The sequence below is a fragment of the Rhamphochromis longiceps genome, linkage group LG11 (genome assembly GCF_057381845.1).
Source record: "Rhamphochromis longiceps isolate RC_006_pf linkage group LG11, R_longiceps_female_GT1.1, whole genome shotgun sequence".
In the NCBI taxonomy this organism is placed as follows: Eukaryota; Metazoa; Chordata; class Actinopteri; order Cichliformes; family Cichlidae; genus Rhamphochromis; species Rhamphochromis longiceps.
Window position 1 is genome coordinate 32,163,951 of NC_140567.1, and position 20,503 is coordinate 32,184,453.

General features: G+C 38.1%; 1 protein-coding gene across 1 annotated transcript in view; it reads right to left on the reverse strand.

Annotated features, from left to right (window-relative positions):
• Positions 1 to 336: 336 nt before the first annotated feature.
• LOC146659585 (semaphorin-7A) overlaps positions 337 to 20,503 on the reverse strand; it is a 40,674-nt gene continuing 20,507 nt past the window's right edge. Inside the window, exons 6-14 of the mRNA XM_085423676.1 lie at positions 19,823 to 19,930; positions 19,426 to 19,565; positions 17,484 to 17,662; positions 13,936 to 14,044; positions 13,544 to 13,754; positions 7,596 to 7,711; positions 5,753 to 5,925; positions 5,266 to 5,321; positions 337 to 3,899 (exon numbers count right to left, since the gene is read on the reverse strand). Of these exons, the coding sequence (XP_085279802.1) occupies positions 3,553 to 3,899; positions 5,266 to 5,321; positions 5,753 to 5,925; positions 7,596 to 7,711; positions 13,544 to 13,754; positions 13,936 to 14,044; positions 17,484 to 17,662; positions 19,426 to 19,565; positions 19,823 to 19,930 (1,439 nt within the window). The 3' untranslated portion in view covers positions 337 to 3,552. The remainder of the gene's footprint in view (positions 3,900 to 5,265; positions 5,322 to 5,752; positions 5,926 to 7,595; positions 7,712 to 13,543; positions 13,755 to 13,935; positions 14,045 to 17,483; positions 17,663 to 19,425; positions 19,566 to 19,822; positions 19,931 to 20,503) is intronic.

Sequence of the window (20,503 nt, forward strand, 5' to 3'; positions counted from 1 at the left end):
CAGAGCAGACAAAACAGCGACCCGCCTCGCTCATTTACAGCAAACAGCATGATCTAACCAAAAATGGTTTCCTGACGCAAATCAAGTGCTTGATTTGAAGGATATTAGCCTTGATCAAACTGGCTCCAATGACAGTTATGAGTGTGAAATAACCTAATTTCAGCATTTGTATGAGCATCCATATTAAAGCAAGACCTAAAATAAACTGCAGATGTCGTCTCAAGATGCTATTTGGGTTTAAATGCTGTACTACCTTCATTGTGGATATTTGAATAAAGGAAGCCTGAAGAGGGGAATCAGCTCCATTGAACAACAAATCACTAACCATATTTAACAACCTCTCAGACTTGAACATAAAAGTGTGGTCAACAATCTCTTGACTTTTTTCTTTTTATCCTATTCTCAGATGCAATGATTATATATACTGAATTCCTATGTAGTCACAATTGTAGTCACCAGTCTATCAGAAGAAGTCATTGGTTAGGTAAGTAACTATTGTGAATGCATCTACTGCAGTACTGTATTTATTTTTGAGTTATTATGCTCGTTTAGAAACTGTTGTTACAATTTACCTAGCAAACTATGAGGAAAAATATCACTGCAGGATCAAAAGCTTGTATACAAGGTTTGCACCTGACTACAACAATACGAATAAAAGAAGAATACATTTAACAAAGTAGATTTTAACAGTAAAAGAGCTAGCAGTTACACATAAACCAGCCTTCACTAAGAAGATTAAAAAATTTTCATTCTCATAACGATTTTTCAGAAGTTTAATTTGACACTTTTCATCCACAACTTCCTCTGAAAATGATATCTGCCACCTTAGATCTTCACATTCATCTTAAAATTAACCACTTCTTCGCTCTCACAGTGACATGAACCATATGCCATGCTCTAGTAGCAATGTAATGCTACGTCAGTCTATGCTACTTGTAAAGGAAAGCAATTATCCATAAGGTAAGGTAAATTTGAGAATATAAACTGATTCTTAAGCATCAGAACAAATGACTAAAGCTTTTCTTTATCTGTTGCTTTCAGTAAGTAGATTGTATGGACAAGGGGCGCAGTGATGAAGCTTAAGATATCAGGATCATTTGGCTTGTTAGAACTGGACAGAATAGGCAATTCTTCTTAAAGTGTCCTGCAAAACAACTATCTGGATGAAATTACATCGACCCATACGGTACTTATTAGTCGAAATATAGATAAGGTTATCGAGGAAATTATTTTAACACATCTTTGTATGCCGAGTTAGTTTGATGCCAAAATTCTCTGGCAGGCTCAACACAGCTTTGTTTTTTTTCAATTGTTTTTTTTCCTTTTTAGCACAGTCAATAGGCTGCATCAGTGCAAGGCATAAAATAAGCAGATCCCTGAGCAGCAACACACAACCAAGAAAAGTGAGAAATGTAAGTCTGTCTCACAATTTTCACATTTGGGAACATGTCTGCTGGCCCTATCCCTCATGATATAAAATGAGTTCTTTAATACAGGACATGACAAGCCAGCTCTATTGTCTAATTAGCTATTAATGACATTTCTGCCACTGTGGAAAGCTCGGCATGGCTAGATTTATGTACCATTAGTGAATGATAATTCTCAAAGCTCTGGAGGACATGCTAATCCACTGCATAATTCATTACCACACAAGTCTACTTCTTTAGTCAGCTGATCAGTATTCATAAGGTTGGGCATAGTTTTGGGCACTTCAGTACCGCTCAACTGCAGCTACATTGACAAATCATTCATTTTGCATTTGGCTTTAATTTGTTTTCCTTATAATTCCACCCCAATGTTATCAGAAAAAATTAAAAGACGATGCACTAGGTGCATTTCAAGTGAGACGTTTTGTTCTAAGCCCATTGTTCTCACCCCTGGTAGTGGTTGCTGCTGTACATTAGTAAAGAATACTTTTTGAATATGTCCAATAAGCCTTTTGTTTCACAGCATACAAGTGTGGAAAAATAACAGTTGTCTTGTCTGTTTGCTCTGATGTCCCTTGGAAAGAGGTAAAGCAATCAATGGTCACATTTCACATTCTAACTATGGTATAAAAACCCAAACCATCAAGACAAATTATCACATATGTAGGCAGCAATGGTAGAAATCAGCATTTGCAGAACAATAAAATATAGAACATATATCTCACATCTAAGTACAAGCCTTTATTTCTGCTGAAAAACAACTGAATGCAACTCTGTTATGCTTTCCTTTTAGCTTCATCTGCCCCTATGATAATGTAAGTATGTCATTCTTAAAGTTGCAATACTGTAACACCTTGTTCACATCTTTACACATTGCCAGGCTGGAAGATGTTGTATTTAATGTGCAGCACATTAGCTTGACTTTAGAAGAAATAGCTCTGTTTCCAAAAACCTAATGGACACAGGAGACTAATGACCTCCAGACAGCATACCCAAAACCAGCTCAATGATGATTGTTAACATAACTTTCACACAGCTTTTAGTTATTTATGCAGCTTTGCAGAGATTAATGTCTTTACTGAATACTTATATTTAAGATTTAAGATTTTTCGGTTAAAAGCTTGTAAATTGCAGTTTGCTTTGCAGTTCTCACAAAGTAACCCTTGTATGCTAGAAACAATGTTGTGATACTTCTCACATTCTGATGTTTAGGGCATCAAAAGAAAACAAACCAAAAAATGGACAAAGCTGTGAACAAGGCGTAATAATGTCTGATAAAATCTTCTTAAAAGATGCAAGAACTGCTTTGTCAGAAGAGGAGGTGCAGAGACACAGTGATGTTCGAGGGTGAGCTCGTGCTCACCCGCCTACTTCCTGTCAAAAAGCTGACACTTCCTCCCAGCAATGCTGTTAGACTCAGCTGCACTAATTATAGCGCCAAGTCCAACTGAGTCTGCAGTATTCTGCCTCAACTGCAAAATTGTGCTTAGGAGTTATGTCCCAGAAGTGTTAAGGCTTTTGAAATCTCAATACCAGACATTTTTCTAAGTACTAATGAGCTATACCAATGTATAGCTCATTACAAGTATAACAAGATGAATGATTAGATGCAAGAGCAGTATTAAAGGTTTACACATTCACAAATAAGCACAATCAATCAATTTCAAAATAAGTAGATAAATGGTAGAAAGAAGTGGCCTGGTATTGGTGTTTTTTGCCAAACTTATAAGATATGTTTATCTTTATTTGTCAGAGAGGAAAGGTTCGCAAAGCACTTTATGGTTGAATTACGTTTAAACTTGCAAAACATGTGAGTTCATGGACACTAACTCCTAATCACTTTATTTTAAATGGCATTGTATCCGTCTTCTATTTTTGATCTGATTAAGACAGCTAAAGCTGCGGCTATTTTGTTTTATTCTAAAAAATATAGAATAAACCCCGTATTCACTGATATTTTCTGGACCCTCTCTAAAAACCGAAATAGAAAACGGCAAATTGCCGCTGTACAACGCAACTGTGCACTTTAATGCTCTGCGAACCTCATCTCTGAGCAATGGCTCCTTGTCTTTCCTGTCATTGGGAGCCAGTAAGGATGAGGAGTTAGCATTAGTTTTAGCTGCAGTTAATGAAGCCACAGGGTAGCCATGGCGAGCAGGAGTGATGGCCCCAAGGTGAAGGCAAGGGAGGCAGCCAGAAGCCTCCCATCGTTTACCAGCCTGAAGGAAATGACCTCCACCTTGAATCCGTCTTCGGTAGCCATGCAGCGAAAGACACCTTCCTTTAGGGGTGTGTCAACAACTGGCCCCAGGACACAGAAGTCTCCAGAAAAAATGCAGGGGTAGTTCTTAATGCAGTTGTCCTTTTCCCAGCGATAAGTGGCATGGAAGGAGTGCACAGGGCAAGGGAGAAAGACTGATGTGTTAGACTGCACGAATACTTCTCTAGGGGAAGTTCGACGCAGCTTCAGAGCTGTCAAGGAAGAGAGATAAGGAATTTTATACCTGAAATTCACAATTTAACATTACAGCTGTAAATGCTGAGTGAAGATCTCTCCGTGGACACCTGGTAACCGAACCCACGTAACGCTTTTTCATCTTTCATATTTCCAGCTCTGAACCTTTAGCATTGTTTTATAAATTGTTGCTGAGGCAGAATAAAAAAGCAACAACAGTAAAAAAAAATCTGACAATTGTCAAATGTTCAGGCACCCAAAAATCTGAAGTCTGCATATTCATTATGCCTCCTGTTTGTTTATAATTATTTAAAATCAAGTGCAAATTTGATTGGGAACTTTTACACAACACAATATTATTATAATTTTGGAGCCCAAGGCTAATTCTATATTATTTCCTGTCTCTTCAAGTATTCAAAATGGACCCACAGATCATTTTTGGGCTGAGGCCTCTGGTGAGTTCATCTAATAATAACTTTGCAAAAGTTCAGTTACAGTAAGCAGAATAAAATGCGACTGGTTCAACAGAAGTAAAAACCAAAAGATCTTGAAATACACATCATATTCAAGACCAATAAGTACTGGAAAATACCAAATATAGAACTCACATTACTCACATAACATCATCCAGCTTCTGGTGGTTATCAGATTTCAATATTCACTATTTTCTAATTTTTTCTTGTTGACTTGTATAATTCCATATTCAATATTTCTTACTGTTTTCCACTACACAATTCACAGTTAAAACAATTATAATGTAACCAACTGTCCAAGAAGTCACTGAAAATGATAACAAACCCCCTCATCTGAATTTTTCAACCTACTCATAAAGATGAAGGAAGCAAGGCTGCTTTGTCTTAAGACCAGAAACTAGATCTGCATTTTGAATATTATCACTGTAAACAGCATGCCCTTTGAGGCGAGAAAGCCTGGCAGGCAGTAGCGTGCTATGAGATTTGGCACTGGTTTGCATTACTGCTGTTTCTTAGATTAATCCTGATATGAGTTTAAAGGCGTTTGCTTCTCATAATCTTTGTATACTGTTTTTCAAGAAAATAGATCAACCTCTTACTGTGTTTATAGGAAGGTCATTTGACACCAGTGGCACAACTTGGAATAAATGCAATGCTAAGGTCAGATCACTTGAGTAGATCGCTTTCTCTTGAGAGACTACAAACTGCAATCATTTTATGAGGTCATAACTGGATTTGAACTCTGAAACAGGGCAAGCTATAATATGCTAAAAAAAATCTGTCCCTTTGGGTTTTTGGAATCTGCTCAATTATATGATAATCATCTTTTTTACTGTAGCTGCTCAGAAAGGTTCCTATTTTGGTTTAATTAAGATGGAGAGAAAGTGGGAGAAAGTTGATAAAGGCTCACCAGCAGCTTCCTCACAAACTGAGGAGTTTGAACCGTCCAAATTCTGAATGATTCCCCTGTTGGAAAATAAGACAGAGGACAAATTTCTTATTAGTGCCACAAATGGTTTATGAGCCACTGCATTGTTAAAAATTAAAACATGCAGACAAATGACTCCAAAATGTGGCAGAGGAAGGACAAAGGAGTTAAAGGTTTAAAACTCTATACAATTAACTTGTAATTTGTTTTCTAACTGAAAATAAACAACATGTATTAAACCAAGTGAAAACTTATTAATCATGTCAAACAGTGGAAGTAGCAGTAGCATGTCATGCCCCCCCGAAACTGAAGCTACTTTGTATTTGCAGCCATTTTTACTATCAATCAAAATATATGAAATGTAATTTTTCTGCTGGAATTGATGCTGTGTTGTTAAGATTGCTAATGAAAGCCTGTTGTCTGCTCAAATAAAAACCAACAATAGCAGTAACATCACATCTAATCATACCCAGTTGAGGAATTGTACGCGGGTGGGATGGCGACGCACTTCCTCCTGGACTTGTCCCAGCCACAGTATGGATCCCGGGAAAGGATGCACTCTCTGCAGGTGTCACCATAGCGACTGCAGTCAGCCAGAGGCAGTCGCTGGACCTCCATCGCTGTAGCAACATACAGGTGTCCCTTTGGAGGATGATGCAATATAGTAGCATCAATATTAAAGCCATAAATAGCAGACAGAGCTATCTTTATACTTAAACCACTGCAAGTAGTCATCTTGATTGACAATGAAACTAATACCCAAATTAACATAATTTCATGGGACAAACTAAGGACAAATGACTATTTAATATTAACAATTTAAGCCTCAATTATATCAAATTACAATAAGATAGCAAATAGAGAATGTATTTGTAGATTAATTATGCTTAGAAAATGAAAAAAAAGGCAATTGACATGTGGGAAACTTATTCAGGGAACAATTTTAAATGAACTATTCCTCATTGTTATTATTATAGCTCTTGTTGCATAATATCCACCCAAAAAAATCCCCCATGGAAATAAAAATGCTGATGGTGGGAAGATGTCCTTGCTATCTCTAGAAGTTTTCTGCACTGCATAGCTGATGAGGTGGCACATATATATAAATGTATTCCAGTGCGTCTTTAATCATCTTGGAGAAAAGGATGATTAATTTGTTCAACATGTATTGTATTATATATATTGTTCAAGCTACATTACATACATTACATACATAATAAAAAAAAGGATTGTGAGCTGCACAAAGCTTATATAATAATATAATATCCCAAATCTCTCAGTGTAATACACTCATTGACCACTTCAGTAGATACATCTATTCAACAGATTCTTAATTCAAATATCTAATTAGCCAATCACAATGGTGCCACTCCTGCCAGCTTAGAATAGAAAACTGAGGGTACATTTCACATGGACTCGCCAGAATTGGTCAATAGAAGATTGGAAAAAAATTACCTAGTCTGACAAGTCTCAATTTCTTCTGCAACATTTAAAAAGCAGGCTCATAATTTGGCATAAACTTTATGAAAGCATGTTTCCACCCTGGCTTGTAAAAATGGTCCCTGCTGGTTGGGGTTTAATGGTGTGTTGGATATTTCCTTTGCACACGTTGAGTACCTTAGTACTAACTGCATTGTTTGAATGCCACAGGCTACATGTTTATTGTTGCTAACTATGTTCATCCCTGTATGATCATAGCGTACCCATCGTCAGATGGCCATATCCAGAAGGATAATGCACAATTTTAAAAAGTTAAAAAAGTGGTTTATTGAACATGACCATGAGTTCACTGTATTCAAATGGACTCCAAAGTCACCAGATCTCAATTCAGTACAGGACATTTGCAGCTGACAAATCTGCAGCAGCTGTGTGATCATGTCAATATGGACCAAAATCTTTGAAGAATATTTTCAGTTACTTGTTGATCAAGTTAGTTCTGAAGGCAAACAGGATGCCCCGCCCACTACTCATAATGTGTAAAGTATTCACATTTACCATGATTCTCTGAAAAAACAAACAAACAAACAAACAAACAAAAACCCTTAAATGCAATTTCAAAGAGAAACTAGATCCATCTTAACATACTGGGGACTGTAAATCATGTAATTTCTGAATTACTACTAGAGAGGTGTACCTAATGAAGTAGCTTGTGTGCTGTGGCAAGGATAACCAGCTCTAGTACAATTAATTTTCTTTGAATGTTTCACAGGCTGTGGCCGTTCCTAGCATAGCCCAAGCCCTAATGCATATTTATAATGACAAATGTAGCTAAAATCACATTCTACCACACAAATCAACATAATTACTCATACCTTTTGGGTATCAATAGCCATGTTTAGAACAGGGCCTTCATTGTGAAACAGAGAGTATTGAGATATGATGAAGACATCCTCACTGGTATGAAGAACTTTGAGAATTTTGCCTTGTTCTGTATAAGACAAAGGAGAAAAGAGGAAACGATTACATATGAAAAAGCCACACATTCTTTGTGGTATTTTCTTTTTCAATTTCTTTGTTAAAACTGAGTTCCAGCCCCTGTTATGCTTCTGTTGAGGTTTTATGACAGATAGGTGGTCCAAATACAAAATGGCAGATAAGAATTTCAGCTCAAAAATAGCTTTTCTTTAGTTGAACTGTGCAAAATGATTACCTGGAAAAATAACGTAATACAGGAAGTCATGTTACCAATGGTGATGTAACCTTAAATGTCTGAGTTCTATGGGCAGCAAGGGAAATCAACCCAGAGGTTTGGATTCTGAATGAATTTTGGATCGGTTTCATAACTTAGGCACTTTGTTTTGTTCTTCATAAAAATGTCACAGCTTTTAGTAACCGAGAACATTTAGTATCCCCTCTGGATACTAAATGTTCAAAAGCAAAGGATGCAGTTTCGCATTAAAAGTACATTTCTTGCAAACTGAGCTGAAACATTTTGGCCGTAACACAGACTTATGGTAAATCTCAATTTATTGCCCCGGGTTTGCACAAATCAGGTTCCAAATGGTCTGTCCTTATTAATTAAACACATTACATCAACATGCATCAGTAGAACACAATGCCATTTGGCATTAATAAGGTCTTAAAAGGGCCACATGTCAACATTTTGTTTGAAGACTTGCATTATTTCAACTTTATTCTTACATATCTCATCATGCATATCTCATCCTCTATGAAACTACCACTCAGCAATCCTCATGCCAGATAGTATTCCAACATCAAAAAGAACATGGATTAAAAACAGCCAGTGGCTGTCGGAAGATTAATCCTCCAATATATAATAATAATTACTGCAAGTTTAATGAGTTCAAGAATGAGACAAGAAGTCATACTTTTAAGCAACTTTCAAATTTGAGCTTTTAGTGTGAAAATGCTTCTGCAAGCCTCGATTTATTATTGTTCTATTACTATGAGCCACCGAATTTGCTGCAAAACAACTTACTTCTACTAAACATCTGTTTTTCTCATTACTGCTGCGTACAATAACAGAGCTCGAGTGAAAATGCACTGAATGTGTTTTTTGTATTTCATTAACTGTATCCTTGCTACTAACTGTTAGCTGCTCTCTCTTCTTTTGGATTGTCTGCATTTGTGTTTCCAACATGGAAAGGGGATTTTTATTGCTGCACAAATGAGCAAAGTCATGTTCACAGCACATCGTCCATGTAAATACTTGATCCAACTGTCACTTAGAGCGAAGGAAGTAAGCCCTATTTGGAGGATTTAGTACACCATTCTTTAGCTTTGCTAATTTATGTTGGTTAATAATGTTGCTTTGCATTCAGCTTGAGTTTGAAAACTGACAAGTCACTATTCTAGCTTTGAGCCACTTTGATTTGTACAATCAGGTTACACTACTAAACAGCCAAGTTTTTCATAATCTCTTCTGCATATTTTCCTTGTTTTTAGTTCTTTTTTTGCTGCAAACTGTTTCATAAAAATTGAAATGTAAATGTTCTACCCTCAGTGCAGTACATGCACTTCGATGGGCCTTTGTTGATGCCAGAAAACAAAACAGTTCAAACTTGTTTTATTCTTTTGTTGCATCTTTTTTTCCTCTCTCAATGTTTTTTCTCCCTACTGTGAAAATGTGATTACTGTGATACCTTATTTTTTTTCTCACATCCTCATTTCCTGAATGCTCCTTCTGTGAGGCTCTTTCTCATTTATAATTAGACAGGCAGGTTCTTGCTGCCGCTTGGACTTCCTTTGTCCTCAAACTGCCTCGTCTCTTTTTCATAAACTTCAAATCTTTTATCCCCTGTTGTCAAAGATAACATTTCATATTTTATCTAATTTATTCTTATGTGGTTCTTTAATCCCGTCAAATGCTATTTTCAGCTCCTTTATCTAAACAGTGTATATCAGCACAAAGACAGCCGCAAGATATTCTGAGGGGGAAAAGGGTGACAGTGCTGAACTCAGTGGCATCTGTTGAGTAAATCAGTTTTTTTCTTGTTATATTTAGCTTTTTCAGATGAGGTTTGCTGACACATCATACTCATTTACTGTAAATTCTTATCCCAGTACCCTTTTAAAACTTTGCAGTTATGTGCACCTATTATATAAAAGCTTTCCAGGTATGATAACGATAATTAAAATGGGCCTGTTTTTGGTAACAAGATTGAACTCTCTTCTCTCTAAGTTACAATACATTCAGTACATTCACTTCCCCAGATTGTTTTTCTAGTCAGATAGCTCATTGGTCTGTGTCTTACCTTTAAGTTACTGACACATCGTGTGCCACTGTCTTAACAGAAAATAACATAAAGTCATCTTATCACCAATTAACCTTACATGCATGTCTGTGGATTATGGGAGGAAGCTGGAGTACCTAGAGAGAACCCAGAAAGGCACAGGGAGAACATCGAACTCTGCACAGAAAGGTCCCAGCTGGCAGCTTAGTTTGAACTGTGAACTTTCCTGCTGTGAGGTGACAGTGATAACTGTCCCAGTGTGTCTTAAAACGGTGCTATTGAATCTTACAGTGGATTCGACAGAATTTCTTTGTGTCAGTTTTCACATTTAAACTCTGGCCTTAATGTGTTTCCTTCTAAGGTGTTAGTGTTCGTGCCTTTATTAGTTTCTTTTGCCTTGTTTTCGGTTCAGAGTGTTAGTTTTCTATCATGTTTTGTTTTAGTTCCGCTTCCTACATTTCTCTGTCTGACTTCGTGTCTATTTTCATATTGACTGAGTATTTTGTTCTTCTGTGTCTTAGATTAAGTTACAATTTTTGGTTTAGTAAACAGCTTTTGCTTGACTCCTCCGCATTCTGCATTCTGGGTCTACTGTTTTACTCTCCACACAGCTATGTTGAGATAGTTTTTCTGCTGAAGGGGTTATTTGATCTCTCCTTTTACGCCTGATGCCTCAGCAACTTTCAAAGAGTCAGTTTCCCGCCACCTTAGCTTTGTTTCATTCAGATTGGGATCAGGCTGCAGCTGCCCTTGGCCAAGACTTTGACTTTTATCTTAAATGCAGCCCTGGCTCTTGGTTTCTTCTCTACATGTAGCTAAGACTGTGGGATACATTTTTTAAATTCCATCAATTAGGTTACTACTAAAACGGCATCCAAATCCACACACAGGAGCTAGAGACAACATTTTGTCTATTCCAAGTAATTTTCGTCCTTGTGAAAACCCAGCACCTACTGTACATTATCAAACTCAACCCCTGGCTGAGATTTGGGTACATTATCTATACCACTCTAGCACTACAATAACTCTGCTGTATGAAAGCAGATTTGCAGCAGCTTGCAGAAAATATCCTGTTACAGTTATTGAAGTAGCCAGTTATTATATGCATAAATTTTGTTGAAATATTTGTTGGCTAGAGATCAAAAGACTAAGAAACTCACTCTGTCAAAAACTGTTGTGTTTTGTCAGTTTATATCTTATAGTGTAGTCCCACTGAGACTAGTTACATGGGTTTAAAAAGCAAAATATACAGTGCACTATTTAGCTAATTAGGAGTTGGGCACCACCCTGTCAGCTTGTTCTAGGTCAACATGTTAAAGGGAGTTCAATTAGCCTTCAAATACATCACTTTGGCAAAGAGCTGTGACTAGAATAAACAAGAGGTTGGTGCAGAAATTAGATGAGAGGAAGTTGAGTAAGTGATGTTTTCCACTTCCATAGAAACTGCCATCAAATTGGTGTTTTGCATAACAGCAACAAGAGTCTTGTCGTTCTACTTGAGCCTTTAAGTGTGAGTGGGAGTGCTAAATCCCTCCCTCTCTTCACTTTAATTCCCATGGTCTTTTAAACCCTAATTTTTGTTTCTGACCTATTGCCAACAACCTAACTGGTTGTTATTTTGTTGCTGTTGTTGCAATGTTTTCTTTTGATTGCTTCTGTACAATTTCTCTTTGTATAATTAAAAAAAACAAAAAACAAAAACTTTTCATCAGACGATCCTTTTTCTAAATACTTTAGCATATGTCTGTGTTCTCAGTCATGTCATTTTAGATTGAATCAAAGTGGTTGTTTGGTCTGCTTTGGACTTTGAATTGCAGCATTCTTATCAAACTAAATGAATTTGTCCAAACAATAGCAAATACAACATAACAGATTTAAAGCAAACTAACAAAGTGTACAACAAAGTGTAAATGCCAGCTTCAGCTGGTCTTCCGCTCACTCCTTACTGGGAGTAATTATATTGAACATTGCAGCACTCGTGGTGTTTTTTGTCCTGCCTACTAATTATTGCTTTGCTTTTCTTTTTGTTTTTTAAGCTCAGCTTTGTAAGATATTTTTAATTTAAATGATTTTTTCATTTAAGAAGAACTTTGCACATAATTAAATTAAAGCAAGGTAAATGAGGCAGAATAAGTTAAATAAGACTTACCAGGGTTTTTACCAAGAAAGACTAATGTCTGAAGAAAATGCCTCTCTATGATTCCATTGTCTGTGGTTTCGAGGTGGACATGCGCTCATCACTTGTACCCCTTTTATTAAATTAAGACTGTAACAATGCAACTACCCAACTATGCATGAGCTGCCTGTCTTCTTCACTCACTAAAGACTGAATTATTTTAAGAAGGCAGCTTCTCACCATCATTTACACAGATACAAGAGCATGTATGAAATAATTTATGCAGACTGATGAGCTTGACAGGATACACAGAACGAATATTTATCCAGCACTCTGAGGTGGAGGTGATGCAATATTAAACAGAAGGGAAAATGAACGCTCTTAAACGACAATTCAGAAGTGATCACAAAGGGAATCTGAAAATTGTAAAAGCTGAACTGTAACATATAACCTGTGTTGTAATGGATAACACAAGCTCTGTTCTGCATGCCAATTACTGTCCCTGAAAGTAAAAACAAGAAACAGGAAATATTTTGTCAGTAGGAAACAGCAGTACAATGTGTTCCCACAGCCTCAGATACCAGTGTGACTCAAACTGCTCTACTTTCTTTTTAGGCCACCATAGAGACCCATTGCTGCTCATAGCTCACCATCCTTTCCCTCCTATTACTGGCACAGTTTGTAGAGCTCATAGTGAGAGGAAATCAATCTGCCTTTTTTAATACCACCAGAAAAGCTTTATGAATGACAAGCACATATACACTGCAGCAGTCACAATTTGCACTTTGAAAGATGACACTCACTCATCTTTGGTGAACTTGAGTGGTGAGACACTCATGGACACACGAGCATATGACTTGTGATGGTTGCCATAGTGATCTCCCTTAGGCACAACACAATTTTTCCAGTAACTGCTATGGGAAGCAGCAGCTCAGAATTGCTGCTTTGATCAAATAGAAATAGTCTTGTGAAGGCTATGGATTGTTTGACTAGATTTTGAGAAGAAAATATTTTGACAGTTTGTCAGTTTTTCACATTTAATATTCACAGCTTGTATTGAGAATTTAAGAATATCTTAGCGGTAATTTTTTTTAAATCATATTTTAGTCTGTGTTTGTTTTTCGTTTCTAATCTAGTGTTGCATGTTGAACCGGGACAGTAGAGAGTGGCTAATATGCAAATGCCGCTCATCAGAAGCAGTATTTGAAGTGAAGCGCAGAATATTATATTGTAAAGAAAAACAATTCTTAAGGAAAGGACTGCAGAGGTAAATGTAAATACTACTGATGTGGGGACAGTGCAGCTAAAGAACAGAAAATAGCTACTCATTAGTTGCTTTCAGATAGCTAACAAAACCCTTTAGCATGACAAGAGACATTGTAAGCTAACAACACACATAACAACACACAAGCACATGTGCTTGTACATAAACACACACTCAGACACACACCTGTTCCAAGGTAAAGAACGCTGTAGTGTTCATCGTTAACTGCCCGTACGATGTCCGCCACTGTATGTGTGATTTGGTCATCTGAGGGCAGGTCAAGTGGAGCCACACCAACAGGCCGGATCACATCCTCAATTTCTGGGTGGTATCTCATCACCCCAAGAGTTTTCACATTGTTTTGATTCTCCGCTGCTCCGGGGGTTTTGCGGAGACACTAAGGGAAAAAGTGACGAACTCTATTCCGATGGACTCCAAATAATTTATTTTGTATTGAGTCATTCCTTTATAAATAACACCTGAATTATATTTAAAAATATGAATTAACTCATTACATTTTTTGCACTGGGCTTTAATTAAAAAAATAGCAGGATTGATGGTTGTTAGGTTTTACTTACAGTCCCAGGGCGTGTGCCAGTGAGTTGACCGCTGTAGCCCTTCAGCTTAGATGTGGAGAAGGCCTGTTCAGTATCTTCAATGGAGTAGGCACAGATCACTGTTCTGCCCCTGAACAAAAGCAAGGAAGGAGTAATTACAACCACAATAAAGGCATGGAAAATGGCTTTTAAGTAGAAGACAAGAAGTTTGAGTCTGTGTCTGAGGTCAATGTATTATAGATACAACATTTCAAGTAATTATATTAATTGTACAAAGACTTAAAATTGCTACAGTTTATGTTTTCCGACTTTTCTCCTTTGTCTCCTTTGTCTTCAGTGAATCCACATTCACTGAATTTGATAATATTTGTCACTACCACATAGTCAGTAACTGCTCCCCTATAATACCTTCCAACTCTAACTCTTTTGTTTTAAATATTGCTGTAAGTGAGCTTTAATCACGGCTATACAAATATACACACATTCAGCGCAGACTTGGGTTGAGCTTAAACTTAAGTTTGTGTTTGTTACCAAATTATTGTGTTGATGTTGTAATTAAACCTGGAACAAAAGAGGGTATTTGTGTTTGCACCTAGCTCATGGCTGTACAGGGAGTGCAGAATTATTAGGCAAGTTGTATTTTTGAGGAATAATTTTATTATTGAACAACAACCATGTTCACAATGAACCCAAAAAACTCATTAATATCAAAGCTGAATGTTTTTGGAAGTAGTTTTTAGTTTGTTTTTAGTTTTAGCTATTTTAGGGGGATATCTGTGTGTGCAGGTGACTATTACTGTGCATAATTATTAGGCAACTTAACAAAAAACAAATATATACCCATTTCAATTATTTATTTTTACCAGTGAAACCAATATAACATCTCCACATTCACAAATATACATTTCTGACATTCAAAAACAAAACAAAAACAAATCAGCGACCAATATAGCCAACTTTCTTTGCAAGGACACTCAAAAGCCTGCCATCCATGGATTCTGTCAGTGTTTTGATCTGTTCACCATCAACATTGCGTGCAGCAGCAACCACAGCCTCCCAGACACTGTTCAGAGAGGTGTACTGTTTTCCCTCCTTGTAAATCTCACATTTGATGATGGACCACAGGTTCTCAATGGGGTTCAGATCAGGTGAACAAGGAGGCCATGTCATTAGTTTTTCTTCTTTTATACCCTTTCTTGCCAGCCACGCTGTGGAGTACTTGGACGCGTGTGATGGAGCATTGTCCTGCATGAAAATCATGTTTTTCTTGAAGGATGCAGACTTCTTCCTGTACCACTGCTTGAAGAAGGTGTCTTCCAGAAACTGGCAGTAGGACTGGGAGTTGAGCTTGACTCCATCCTCAACCCGAAAAGGCCCCACAAGCTCATCTTTGATGATACCAGCCCAAACCAGTACTCCACCTCCACCTTGCTGGCGTCTGAGTCGGACTGGAGCTCTCTGCCCTTTACCAATCCAGCCACGGGCCCATCCATCTGGCCCATCAAGACTCACTCTCATTTCATCAGTCCATAAAACCTTAGAAAAACCAGTCCTGAGATATTTCTTGGCCCAGTCTTGACGTTTCAGCTTGTGTGTCTTGTTCAGTGGTGGTCGTCTTTCAGCCTTTCTTACCTTGGCCATGTCTCTGAGTATTGCACACCTTGTGCTTTTGGGCACTCCAGTGATGTTGCAGCTCTGAAATATGGCCAAACTGGTGGCAAGTGGCATCTTGGCAGCTGCACGCTTGACTTTTCTCAGTTCATGGGCAGTTATTTTGCGCCTTGGTTTTTCCACACGCTTCTTGCGACCCTGTTGACTATTTTGAATGAAACGCTTGATTGTTCGATGATCACGCTTCAGAAGATTTGCAATTTTGAGACTGCTGCATCCCTCTGCAAGTTATCTCACTATTTTTGACTTTTCTGAGCCTGTCAAGTCCTTCTTTTGACCCATTTTGCCAAAGGAAAGGAAGTTGCCTAATAATTATGCACACCTAATATAGGGTGTTGATGTCATTAGACCACACCCCTTCTCATTACAGAGATACACATCACCTAATATGCTTAATTGGTAGTAGGCTTTCGAGCCTATACAGCTTGGAGTAAGACAACATGCATGAAGAGGATGATGTGGACAAAATACTCATTTGCCTAATAATTCTGCACTCCCTGTATAGATCGGTTGTTCAGTATTATAGCCCAATCCTCACAAAGAGCTTTGTATTTCATTAGAGTGTTTAATCTAATACAGGGCATTTGTCAATTAACGATTTGATTAAATGCTTATCACATTTACACTGAGCAAGCCTATACAACTACACTTTTTATAATTAAGGTTGTAAAATGTCTATAATACTTTAAATAAGGGCAGTCACTATATATTGTTCATGTTTAGCTGATATATGGATCCATATACGTTACAGTTTGCAAACTTGTGTGCATTATTTTGGAATTTCCTTTGCACTAAATTTAATATGAGCAACAATTAATGTATGCCTCCAGCGGTTTATGATATTGTTTTGTGTATGGCAACTGATATCTCTGGAATGGAATATGCATTTACCGAAAACTATTTAACGGACTTGGAATCCAACACAAATTTTCTGTTGAAGTTAAAAGGAAAGAAAATGTTCTCTGGCAAGAACATTTCTTGCAAATGTGTGGTATGTGGTGTGTACTGTGTGGGTGGAGAAATGTAGGTTACTTTGTTATGTTATACATCTGCTTCATTTTATTTTCCCTTCATTTTTATTTTATTTTCATTTTTATTTTCCTAAAAGCTTGATCAGTACGTGATCACACGATCTTCCTCTTTTCATGGATGTATGGATGTAATAAAGGAGGACATGCAAAGGAGTGGTGTGACAGAGGATGCTAGGGATGGGTGAGATGGAGGCAGATGATCTGCTGTGGCAAACCCTAAAGAAAGCAGTGAGGAGAAGGAGGCAGAGGAGGAGGAGAAGATGATGAAGACAATCACAAAGATGAAGGAGATGATGATGCTGATGATGATTATGACTGGTCCGATACTGACCAAAAAAGCTGGATCAAATATCGGTGACAATAAGCTGATCCATAAGCTAACATCAGAGCGACAGCAGTTTGGATTACTTCATGCTGCTACACCAGCAGCTTCTATTTGTATGTTCATTTATTTATTTATTTATTACTTAACTGTAAACTGTGGTCAAAGTGAGCTGGCAAGAATAAAAAAGATCCAGTGCTGTCTCTCAAGAGCTCTTTCATTTTCACTCTATGTTCAATCAGCGAGCTTATATAAGAAGCTAGAAGGATGTTGGTTTGATATAACACTTGTTAGTTAAGATTTTAAGTTACATATGCTAACATAGGGTTCTTATCAACACCACGTTATGTAACTATTTCACTTCTGCTATCTCCTTTGATGTTATTCTACAGTGGATTCAATTGTTACATTTTATTTTATAAGATGGGAAAATTGAGCTTAATATTTCTTTGCACTTGAAAGATAAATTCCCATCTCTTCCTCACAGTGAGGGATATGCCAGATCTGGAATCAGAAAAAAGCAGGATCGGGTAATTCATACTTACCATGCATTGGAAAAGAGGCCATACAGAACCCCAGCCCTTTTATCCTGAGCAGTCAGTACTACTGCCTGCTTCAAGTTGTTGTACTGTTGCTGAGTGTTTCCTGCACCGCACATCACCCGTGCCTTCAAGAAGGTGGTCCAAGAGTCTGCCATCAGATTTTTGACACCCCCTTCATCAACCTTGAAATATAAATAAAGACGGTCATAACAATGTCCTGAAGGTGATTTTTTTCCTTTGAATTTTGGTCTGAAACCAGAACAAAATTAAAGTGTCCTCTGCAAAGATATTGTCCTCTAATCCAGGCCACCAGCAATCCTTTTCTCTTCTCTCTGTCAGTTTGGGAAAGAGTAATTTTGCTTGAATATACAGGATGGTCCTGTAACCTATAGTACACAGTACACAGGTGGGCACATCAAATCTAGCTTTTTAAAACTTGCCCTCTAACAGATTTCTTTTAACTGAATTATGTGCATTCGGCAAAGTGGGACACAAGACAGAGCCACTGAACAAGCAGTCAGCAAACACATTAATGCTGTTTATTGTAACTGAACATGCACACCAACTGATGGAGAAGGGTGGACTAGCTCTCCTAAAAGTCACCTCCACAATATTCTAAAGCTGTCTGTGGAAGGATATGACTTACCGTAATTGTCGGGCTATAAGCCGCTACTTTTTGCACAAGCTTTGAACCCTGCGGCTTTTAGTCAGGTGCGGCTTTTCTATGGATTGTCCATGAGCGGATTTGTTTTGTTTGTTCCGCTGTTGTACGGCACTACGTTGCCTGGCGGAAGGATCGGAGTTCAAGAGTGGTATGTTAGTCACATGTCCATCCGCCAGGCAACGTAGTGCCGTACGAAGTAGCGCGAAAAACAAACTTCAAAGTAGCACTACGCGTTCAGCTGGAGGCGTGGATGATGAGCGGCGATAAACTTGCAAAAAGCAAGTTATGCCCAACTCCACCACTGGATTCTGACAGCGTGGGAAAGTGTGAAAACATCCACGATCACCAACGGATTTCGAAGGGCTGGACTGCTGCCTGATGGAGAGGAGGCTCTTCAGAAGGTGTTCGACTCTGACACTGACAATGAGGATTTCTTTGGTTTTGAAAGTGACAACGAAAGAAAGGAGCTGAGAGTGGATGATGAAGCCACCCTGAGCCTGTTCGTTTCCGACACTGGAGGAGAGGACTTTGGTGGTTTTAGTGCGCAGGAAGAAGAGAAAGATGGTGGTGAATGACTGACTTTTCTTCTTGTTAAAGCCGTGTCACTGCACCTGAGCCTAAAAGGTAGTCTGAATCTATTTTTCTGGTGTGCTGTAGGTTATTGTTATGTACTACATTTGTTACTCATTTATGAAGCACAGTACATGTTTTGTACTTGTAATTACCACTACTTGTACACATACCCTAAAAGGTTATGCAAATATGTACCCATAACTTGTTTTTCAAAATATTAATAAAAGTGGTGTGTCTCCAAACAGCCATCTCTTTCCTGACAATTCGATTTGTGCATATTCTCTTACATATGATAAGTCAACATTGAAACACCTGCGGCTTTTAGTCAGGTGCGGCTAATGTATGTACAAAACAGGATTTTCCCCTGATTTTAGCTTGTGCGGCTAATATTCAGGTGCGCTCTGTAGTCCGGGAAATACGGTAATTATGAATTACTAAGCACTTGGCAGGAGTCTTTGAGCCTTTGAGTTAAAGTTTCTGCTCAGTAAAGAGAGACTGGTCAGGACTTATTATGATGTTCTAGTTTGACACACTTTCCTAACTCCTAATTGCAACGGTAATCAATGAAAGCCTCAATGTTTTTCTTTAACCATCAATAATTTCATTAAGGATTATTTATTTTGAAATTCATTTAACAATCAATTGAGTGAGTCAGTCAGGAATCACATAGGAGAGCAGAAAATTTCCAAAAACGAGCAGGATGTTTACCATGCATATTCGGCCTATGCGAGCCCTGTATGGCTCCTCGTCCACTCTGGCTGTCTTGTTGAATTCACTGAAGAAAAAGTAGATTTCCTCCTTGTATTTTTCTGAGGAGGGGATTATAGATGCTCCAGCAAACTGTGGATCTGATAATGAGGCAGATAAGCAACACTTGATTATTTTACATAATAACATATTTTATTAGTGAAAAAAAAGAATTGGGAGAATCAGTAGCTGTGTAAACGGTTAATCACAGTAGTTAGATTTCTGAGAGTGAATACACCTACATGTTTTTTCCCAAGGGAATAATAGTAGATGATTTACAGACAGAACCACCCACCATCTCCATATGCATTAGTCTAAACCTGTACGGTTTCTGCGTGACTTCCCTCCTCCTACTCACTTAACAGCCAAACGTTCTCTGTCTTCAGGAGTTTCTGGGAGCCAAACGTACGCCGTATCGAGCCGGAATGACCTTCTACCGACGACATAGCAGAATACAGACTCCCATCTGAGATGGCGAGGAAGAAAAATGGACAAGAAAATAGAGGGTGAACAGTGGGTAAAAAAAATAGAAGGCATACTGCGAGCTTGATGGATTTGTACAAGGCTCAAGGGGAGAGGAAGAGAGATTGGAGTGACACAAGAAAAAGAGTGACTGAGAAAGATACAGAGAAGAGAACATTAAACAGAAAGCAGGGGAGTCGAGAAAAAAAAGAGGATCAGGGGACAAAGACAGAATTAAAAAAAAAACCAGGGGAGAGAAAGAAAAGCCAGAGCAAAGAATAGCTCACTGCACTGATGAGCAGCTACCAATCACCAAACCCCAGTTAGAGCTCCGTCTCCATAGCAATGCAGAGGGGAGCATTTGAAATCATGGCACTAACATCTTAATTAGGATTGATCTTTATTTGAATGCTGCTCAGCTCAAGCAAAGGGCCGGCTCGTTGCTTCCACAATCGATCCCAATCTGAAAGAGCATCCTGCAGTGCGACCTCTCACTGATTTGAGTGTTTCTTCAAACAACCCCTCTGAAGAGTGCGGTTTAACAAATAGTGTCTCTCATCAGGCAGTATGACCAATA